The sequence below is a fragment of the Crocodylus porosus genome, unplaced genomic scaffold (assembly GCF_001723895.1).
Source record: "Crocodylus porosus isolate Cpor-Errol unplaced genomic scaffold, CroPor_comp1, whole genome shotgun sequence".
Classification (NCBI taxonomy): domain Eukaryota; kingdom Metazoa; phylum Chordata; order Crocodylia; family Crocodylidae; genus Crocodylus; species Crocodylus porosus.
In genome coordinates, this window is record NW_017728949.1 from 24,840,590 (window position 1) to 24,850,249 (window position 9,660).

Here is a 9,660-nt window from a genome sequence, read left to right on the forward strand (position 1 = left end):
ACTGCCACATGCTGTGCTGCCTCGTACCTCCTTGCTGGTTCGCTTGCTGCTTTCTGGCTCCGTACTGGGTCCTGCTGACCCTGGCTCCCGAATGATTGCCTTACTGCTTAGCAGGGAGCCAGGGAACAAGGCAGGACCCAGCATGGGACGAGAGTGGCAAGGGAATCCATGCTAGATCCTGTACTGCTCACTGACTCTCTGCTGGGTCATGTCCTGTTCCCTGGCTCCATGCTGAGCCAAAGAGTGATGAGGAATCGAAGCCTGGGAGTATCACAGGACCTGTTGCAGAGCCAGAGAGTGGTGAGGGAATCATCAGGGAGCTAGGGAGGGAGCAGTACAGAAACCAGTGCTGGCTGCTGGTACTACATTTTTGGTTGTTACTTGGTTGTACTTGATTGTAAGATGAGGTTTCCTTTTCTTCATGTTGAATGGGAGAAGAACCTCCTCTTAGAATCAAGTAAATATGGTACATACTCCTTCAGCATGGTTTTCAAGCCCATGTTGTACCTAGCTATATTCCTTTAGTTTGCTTATAAAAATACCAGATGAAACTGTCTCAAAAGCCTTAAATAAAATAAAAAGATATTCTCCCCTCTCAACAAAGACTTCTGCTCTGTCATAGAATTAATTTGAGTTGCTTTGACACGACTTGTCCTTGACAAATCCATATTAACTTTACATTATCAGCTTGTTGTTTTTAGGTGCTTAGCAAAAGATTGTTTTTTTTCTATTCTGTAGTCTTATGGTCTCCTTTCCTCTTTTTATAAATAGGCACTAAGTTTGTCCTTTTCCATATTCTGGTACCTTAACGCATCATCAAAGAATTTTCTAAGATTGCTAACAGCTTTGACATTGGTTCATCCAACCTCCTAAGTAATGTAAGGTGAAATTTTCATTAGGCCAGCTAATTTGGGAACATCTAACTTACCCAAGTAGTGTGTAACCTGTTCCTAATGTGTTCTAGCCTAAGTTCTTTCTCTGATCACTAATGCTAATTTGTGTTAACTCTCTAATCATGGTTTGCACATTTTCAGTGAAGGCTGACCCAAAAGACACAGACATTGTTCTTCTTGTATTAACTTTTCTTCCCTATTAAGTAGTAGAGTAATACTGAGAGGGGAAGACTTAGTGTTATCTTCTGTTCCAGTGGTTGAGCAAAGGGCACGTCCTGTGGTCTGGGCTACAGGATTCCATGTTGTCTAGCATGAAAGTGCATCTAACATGGAGGATAATTAAGTGTAGGATCATAGGAAAGTACAGCTGGAAGGGACCATACAAGGTTATCTAGTCCAGTCCCCTGCTCAGGGTAGGATCATCCCTGACTAAACCATTCCTGCCAAGTGTCTGTCCAGCCTGCTCTTGAAAATTTCCAGGGATGAAGGTTCCCTAACTTTTCTAGGTATCCTGGTGGGGCCCTGCTACAAGTCCAAATTAAAACTGGATAGAAACCAGCTATAGAGTTGTTACACATTTTCAAGCACTAACTTTATAGTTGGTTGGCTCTTTTTATAGTAGATAGTCATTTTTATTGTGCGATAATTGCATTGCATATGTGACCAGTCTAAATGCATTGTTCTATTAACCAGTTAATTTCATAATGTATGTAATGTGTAGCAAGAGCCTTGGGTTTAGTGAAAAGGAGATTAAGAGTAAGGGAGGCTTGGTAGAAGTTTTCAGATATTAAAAAGGTTGCCATGAAGAAGGGGGAGGACAACGTTTCTGTTCATGCAGAAGGCAGGCTATAAAGTAGTGGGTTTAAACAGAAACAAATCTGCTTACAGGACCATGAATAAATTTCAGATTTCTTCTTAAGACATGACAGAATATCCTGTCTCAGTATTTAATATTTATACACTCCCAAATATCCAACAACAAGACTGTAAATTTCTGAGTAGTACAAGAAGAAATTGGTTTTATCTCCTGAATTTGAAACCTTACTATGATGCAACAGGATTATTACCATTAAAGAAATGTGCATACATGGTACATACATTTTGATTCTTAGCATAACAGGTTTTTTTTAACTGTTTTTTTTTTTTAGAATAAAAATACTGCCAAAGCCTTGGCATAAGTCATTCTTGTCAGCCTGCAGTTATATAAAGGAAAATTTGCATGCAACGAACCCTACAATGTTGGCTGTTCTGGACTTATGGGAGACATCTTTTAAGTAAGTGTTATTTAGACACTGTAGGTCACCAATCTATTATGAGTGGAAAGGTGCAAAACATACTTGATGTTTACTGTACAAAGTATTTGTGTTTGGTGATAGAGACACATATTCCGATATTCCGATAATGTGCAGTGATTTCAGTATCCATGTAAAAGATAATTATGTAGAGTCAGCTTAGGTTTTCAAGGCCGCCATGCTGACTTGAGGATTTTTGCAAGTGAATGCTGGCTCAACTGATACAGCTGGCCACAGGACTTCTTAACTTCAGGTTGATGGCCACCTTGGCATTTTTTTTATGCAGGACTCTTCTGCTGCTAATGGTTACACAGTCACCTCAGAAGGTTGTCTTTAAGGCTTTTCACAGTGTTTACTGCTAAGCTGTGAAACAAAGGAATTCATATTTTTCCATATCTGTTTGGTATATTGATTGAGTTCAACTGTTGAAGAAGTGTCTTAGGAGGCTTTAAGAAAAACAGGCAAGCACAGCAGTCACACAGTTATGTTGAACACAAAATATTATATGTCATATCACTCACTGATACCCCTTTGAGTCACATTAGTAATTGAAGACAGATGTCTTTTCCAAGATGAAGCCATTCAAACTACAGAAAAATGGTGAATTAGACAAATTGATTGGCATTTTCAAGACAGCCAAAGGATGTTAGCCTCCTAACTCTTATGATGTTCAAATTGATTACCTAATTCTCCCATGAGCTCCTTTAAAAATTCCTTAATTCTTAGCTTTTACATACTGTATGCCTTATTGACTAGGTTAGTTGTACAGTGTAATATATGGGTGCATCCACATATGCAGGCACGTGTACTTGCAGCAGCTCAAATAGGAGTGGCACAAATTTAAGCTGGGGATTTTTGCCTCAGTGCATGTGCCCAGACATGCACTTTGGTTTGGAGTGAGTTGTGCCACTTGGGCCAAAATAAACCTTCCCAGATCCTCCCAGATCCGCAGCCAGGGAGAGCTAGAGCCTGGGGCCAGCACTTCAGGGTTACTTGCCCTCAGGAATTTCTGAGGCCCAGCCAGTTGGTATCTGGGGACACTACCCCTTGTGCCAGCTGGACTGCTGATGCAGCACTGACCTGGAATGGCCCCTGCCCCCTCTACTCACTGCAGCAGTGGGGGCTTCTTCCTGGCTGTGACCTGTTGCCCCCTGTGATAGTATCTGCCCCCTTGGACCTGTGGCCCCATGGCTTCATGCCTGCCAGCCCCAGATGGGGTGCCTCTGCTCTGCCACCTGGACAGCTATTGCCCAAAAGATGTGCTTCTTATGGTGGGTCACTCTGAACTGTCCAAGTGTGCCCTCTTGGTCCCAAATGGCCAACATCAGCCACCTCATCTGCCCTCCAGCTGGGTCATCATTGCTGGCCTGGGACAGGCTTCTCTGCCTGGGTCTCACCATTTGTCTCACCAGCAGAAATCCTGATGTTCCCTGTTTAAAAATTGCAGATTCTCTGATAAGAAACCCAAATTCTCTCATTGAAATATCCAAATAGTGTTCTTTCACTATTAAAATGAAATGCCACTATATATAGAGAGATCAGTTGGCCAATGTTTTATTGATATATTTACAAGCTTAAAGCAGTTTGGAGGCCTACCTGTACCTTTATCATACTAATAAAATAAATTCTAAATAGCTATACACTGTGGCATTTACTTTTGGCTTTTTTGTCATAGAAAAATCACAGCTGCCCCTACTCCCTTTGCTCATCAGGATGTGCAGTGCTGAGCAGCACTGATATGCCAGTGCCCTGGCCCTGCCCTTGCCCTTGCCCCTCACTCTCAACCCACAGCCTGTCCCCTGCCCCAGTTCCTTCACTCCTGGCCCACAGGGCCAGGTATATGGGTGAGGGGTTTGTGGGGTGGCTTAGAGGTATGGGGTTTGTAGGCAGATTGGGGGGAGACTGTGGGTGTGGGGGCGCTGCTTAGGAGGGGTGGGTCCCCTTCCCCCCGCAGGGCACAGCCCTGTCCCACACAGCTCATGAATTGCATCCCCCACAGGGACTACAGCTTCCCCCACAGGGCCCACATGCCCCCTGCAGGGGCTACAGCCTTCCAGCAGGGCCTAGAGTCCCCTCCCTGCCGGGTCCAAAGCCCCACCATAGGGCCCAGAGCTCCCCTGCAGCACACAGGTCCCCTACAGCAGCAGTGGCTGCTGTGGCTCTTGGGGCCTCCTGGCACAGCCCCCTCCATGCGGTGCAGGGTGGCGTGGGGCAGCATGGCTTGGCCCTGGCACCTGGCACTGCCTCTGCCACATTGCACAGGTGCAGCCCAGCTTGGCACAGCGCTGTGTGGGGCCATGCAGCTTTGGGCAGCTCCAGCCCGCTCGGGCTGTCACCCAAGGCCCCTCGCAGAGACCACCTGTCACACCTCATCAGGATGTGCAGGTCAGGTCCTGCATGCAGAGCCCCACGTGCTGTTGGGTTGCATTGGTTCTGTGGAGGCAGGACCCAGCCCAGTGTGACAGTCAGTCCCCACAAGTGGTGCAGGGCCCCAGGTGACAACCTGAGTGGCCTGGAGCTACCTGAAGGCGCACAGCCCTTTGTGGCACCGTACTGAGCTGGGCTGGACCTGTGCGATGTAGCAGATGCAGCACCAGGTGCCAGGCAGCTGGAGCCAAGCCATGCACCATGTGGAGGAGCTGTGTCATGAAGTCCTGAGCACCCTGATGGCTGCTGCTAGTGAGCTGCATTCTGTGTGTGGGGTGACTGGAGCTGTGGGGGGGGGGGCATGTGGATCCTGCGGGGAGCAAGCAGGGGACCCACCCCTCCTGAGTTACCCCGCCATGGTCCCCCGTGCCCTCACAGCCCCCACTCCACTCCCTACTTATGTGGAATGGAGCCCAGGTTCAGGTCCTTGCAGTCTTCACCTCTGTTTGCCCTGCATAGGCAGGCAGCATGTTTCAGCGTTGGGGCAAGGGCCAGCCATAGAGATGCTCTGGCTGGCTACCAGAGTGTCTCTTTGGAGGACCCGAGCCTCCTGTTGCCTCAGACTTTCCTCCCCCTGTGTTTTATTTTGATACCTGGATATCTAGATATCACGTTTTGAGCCCCTGCTGCAAATATGCAGCACAGGGAACATTTTTTTTGTTCCCAGTGTGCCTCTTGCTGCATCTCAAACTGCTTTGAGATGCAGCAAGTGGCACATGCAGGTTCATTTGGATGCACCCTATGGGGTCAAAATGTACAATTATATGATTACTAGGCATCTCTTAAGTCCTTCATGATAATAATAATAGTTTTATTCCATACTATTCTAATAATCAAACTTGTATTCATTTAATTGAATTTGGATTGAAAATATAGACAGTGAAGAAACTTCTGAGATCTAAAAGAGATTAACAGCTAAAATGTTCTCATTGTATAATGTGAAAGCACATAGAGGAGAATTCTTTTACTTTACCAGTATAGGTGATTCTGGTGAAGTAACTCCTTATTCTGGTAGCAGGGACACTGAAGGAAACTTTTTGTTGTTAGAAGGAATTATTTTTATAAGTTTGGAAATTTACAATTATGTAGGATATTGTTTCTATTTCTAATGATTTGGGACCTTTAAACAACAAAAACATTAATTGAATCTTCAATTGAAAACATTTTTAAGAGCAAATATTTAGATATGTTGTTAAATTACTTTTAAAATCAATTTAACATCATATCTAAATATTTGCTCTTAAAAGATTTTACTTCTACAAGAAAGAGAAGGAAACAGTCATTAAAAATTTGTTTTTGTCCTATTTAGGCTTGTTCTCTAAGTTTACAGATATGGTTAATAGGGACATATATAAATTGTGTCCAACCTCTGTTGGCTTCTGAGGGTAGAAAATTACCTGACAGCTGTGATATTGTGATAATTGGAAATGCTGGTTATTTTAGTAAGATTCTTTTTAAGTAAAGTGTACTTCACTTTGTTTCAAAGATAGTGCAACTGATGAATTTAATTCAGGACAGTTTTTTTTAAATGTAGGAACTAATCAAGCGCCAATGAAATTTTTCTGGCAAGTATTCTTTACTTAAAGTACTTTATCTATTGCATTCTAGCAAAAAGCATTTCAGAATTTCAAAACTTTATGGCTGGATCCTGAAATTATTGTTGTGCTTTAAGAATGTCCCATATGGATAATGATTGTTGGAATATATATGTCCTTGTCTTGTGATCTTGGAAGCTTCTTGTAAGTGATACCATTTCAAGGTGTTTGATCCTTTTCCCTCTGTGCCAGCACTGTCAAATTCACCTCTATTCTTGGGTTGGATATGGACCACAAGGAGTCTCTTGGGTGAGATCTAGACTCAGTAGCAGGGGCTGAAGAAGAGGGGAAGTCAAGTGGTGGTGGAAATGCTGAGACAAGTGACAGGGCAGGAGTTAACACAGCCATTGTTCACTTACTCCCCTGCCACAAACACATGTGCCCATCAGGGCTCCATAGAGGGCAGCTTGGGAACAGGCCGCACCCTCACTCATTCTGGCCTTGAATTTCTGGAATCCTCTGGGAGCCCTGTTGGCCAGATATAATCTTGAGGCTGTGTGTTTGACATCCTCATCTATACCAGTTCTCTTCATCAGTTAAAGAACACATGGATAAAGATAAAAAATAGTTATCATGCCTACCATCTTCCTCTGTCAAATGGGAGTGTTTGTAGAAACAACTTTTGATGATGTCTCCTCTGCTCTGTGAATAGAAGATGAAAAGTTTTAGTGTAGACATTGATGCAGAATTGGATTCACCAATCTGCAAAGACATTTCAAATCAATCTTCATGCTCCTCTTTGACCTGGAACGTTGACACTGCTTTTGTGATGCATTTAGAAACTTGAGTGAGTATATATCCAGAGCTGAGATAGTTTTGACAGTTCTAAATACAGTCAAGTATGTCATTAGAATGTCATCCATTAGGAAATTAAGGTAGCTCTCCCCTAGCTTATGGACTCTGCTGGAGAAGGTGAGAAAGACTGCATATCTTTACATTCTGGTATTTATCTAGGCAGATGTAATTAGTTCATATTTGATCAACACCAGCAGGTTTTCTTCCTTTGTTAATTTACTTCAGATTTTGGCAATGGGTCTTCTTGAGAGACTCTGTGCCTCAGAGGCTAGAAGCTTTGCTCGTGATAAAAAATCTACCGGAGAATTAGAAGGGAGGTAGATCAGTCTTCAGTTGTTCTTAGAGGTGTAGGGTTAGGAATACAAAATCTTACTCTGTAAGAGAGAATACTGAGCTAGCAGGTCCTATGGTCTGATCCAGTAAATGGTGACTCTTATGTTCTTGTGTAGGTCCCACTTCAGGGACTCCTTGTTCTCTGGGTAGAGAGACCCTTAAATCCAGGGCTTTACCTCAACCAGTAGGAGGTATAAGTTTTCCCTATGACTACATGTATGTGTATATAATATAATATAATATAATATAATATAATATAATAATAATAATAAATACATAATTATATTTCCTTGGAATCTCTACCTGTGTTCTGAGGAACTTCATAAACTGATCCTCTATTTGTGATGTTCTCAGGGATGTTTCCTAGGAAATTGGGCTGGTCTGTGTTGTCACATTACTCATATCCTTTAAATATTTTCCAGGTAATAGGAAAAGGTAGGACTTCCCCTCCTGGTCCAGCCTTTGTTTTCAAAATAGGTGGGCTTTTGCAAGGTATCATCCAAGTGCCTTTTCACCAACCAGTGCTGTTTGGCCCTGACTTGTTTTGGTTAACATAACGCTTGGATGAGAACCATTTAAAGTGGTTATACTGTTTTCTTATCTTGCTCAACAGTGGCCTTCCTTTCTTTCTTATCTCTATTAACCTTTTTCCCTTATTATTTCAGTACAATTCATTATTTAATTGCCCTGTAGTTTCATTTTTTTACTTCTCAAGCTAGATAAAATTGCTTGCTCCTGATTGGTCCTCTTTTTGTTAATTGACATCAGAACAGAAAACCAGCCTCAAATCCACTGTGGCTTGTTGTAACAGGTTACCCTTTTGTTTTTATATTTATTATTTACATTAAACTGGTATTTTGTTTTCCTAAAATAACAATAGCTAGTATCTAACAACACCTGATATTTTTAATTAAAATAGTAGATGTGATATAATTGTTATACTGAAACTAGAGAATGAACTACAAAGTGTGCAATAGGTATGCTTCTAAATATATTAATTTTATTACTTTGTTACAGAAATTTACGCTTAGTTGATAAAGAAGCATATCACAGTCGTCAGGAATCAATGGAACTCTCATTCTTCCAAACTATTGCTGTAAAGCACATGGAATCTGCCAAAGATGTTCTACTTAAAAAGTATGATCAAGTTATATACAGTGAGAAATCCTTAATTTTGTTGCTCTGTTTGTGTGTGCTTGTATGTTTTCATGTTTTCTTTTTCGTTTTGGAGAAAGGTGAAAGATTGATCCATTATAATGGAACATCTTTTAGAGATTCAAAGATATATATTGTTCTACTAGCCAACTGCCTGTCAAGAATGATGGGAGAGAGAGCAGGTGGGAACAGAGCTCTGTGCCCTCCCCCCATCCGGGCCCACTCCCCCCTTCCCTCCTGCTATTTGGGGTCCAGGCCTGCTCCCCCACTCCCTGCCGCAGCTCCTCCCCTCACCCCCACCACAGCCGCTGCTGCAGCCACATCAAGCCGGGCCAGACTGGGCCCACTGCTCCTCCCCCCCTCCACCGCAGCTTCTCTTCCCCCCCCTTGCCCTTGTGTTCGCTCCTCTTCCTCACCCCCCTGCTTTGGGCCCAGGCCCACTCCTCCCCTCCCCCCACTGCTACTGCTGCCACTGTCTTGGCCCAGGTCCACTCTTTCCTCTCCTGCCACTGTGGTGCACCTGCTCCTCCCCTGCTGTGTCAGGCTCCCTCCTTCCCCCACCGGTGCCGTGTCAGCCCTACAGGCGGTGATGACGGAAGGGGGGAGGGGCAGGCTGAGGCCAGTGCCGGTGGTCTCGCCTCCCCACGGCATCCTGACTCAGCTCCCCCGCATCACTGCTGCCACCTCCAAGGAGCAAACAAGGGCGAGGCCAGCTCCAGTGGGCGAGGCCAGCTCCAGTGGTCTTTCCCCCTCCTCTGCTCCATTGTTGCCACCTGCAGGGGGCAAGGCAGGGGGGTGAGTCTCCCACTGCTGGCTTTGCCCCCCTCCATTCCATCCACTCCGTTGCTGCCACCTTCAGGGAGCAGGGCTGGAGGTGGGCAAGGCCAACTCCATCCCCTGTGTCCCTGCCACTATGGTGGTGCTCTGCCGTGCTGCCACCTCCTGTCCAAATGCTGTATTTGCACTCTGATTGCTATTTCAGTCAGTCCATCAGAGCGCAAATAAAGTGTTATGGGAAGACGGACAGACAGACAGGCTTTTGTAATATTAGAATTATTATTATAGAATTATAGAATTATTAGAATTATTATTATATCAAGGCTTTTGTAATATTAGAATCTTCTTCTTTTGTTGGGTAACCCAAAGATACCTACCTTCGCTTTGAAAACG

The 9,660-nt window shown here is 44.1% G+C and overlaps 1 protein-coding gene across 2 annotated transcripts in view; it reads left to right on the forward strand.

Annotated features, from left to right (window-relative positions):
* DNAH7 (dynein axonemal heavy chain 7) overlaps nucleotides 1-9,660 on the forward strand; it is a 226,155-nt gene that overhangs the window by 31,381 nt on the left and 185,114 nt on the right. For both annotated transcript variants that reach the window (XM_019553881.1, XM_019553882.1), the window contains 2 exons: nucleotides 2,042-2,167; nucleotides 8,353-8,472. In XM_019553881.1, the coding sequence (XP_019409426.1) occupies nucleotides 2,042-2,167; nucleotides 8,353-8,472 (246 nt within the window). The remainder of the gene's footprint in view (nucleotides 1-2,041; nucleotides 2,168-8,352; nucleotides 8,473-9,660) is intronic.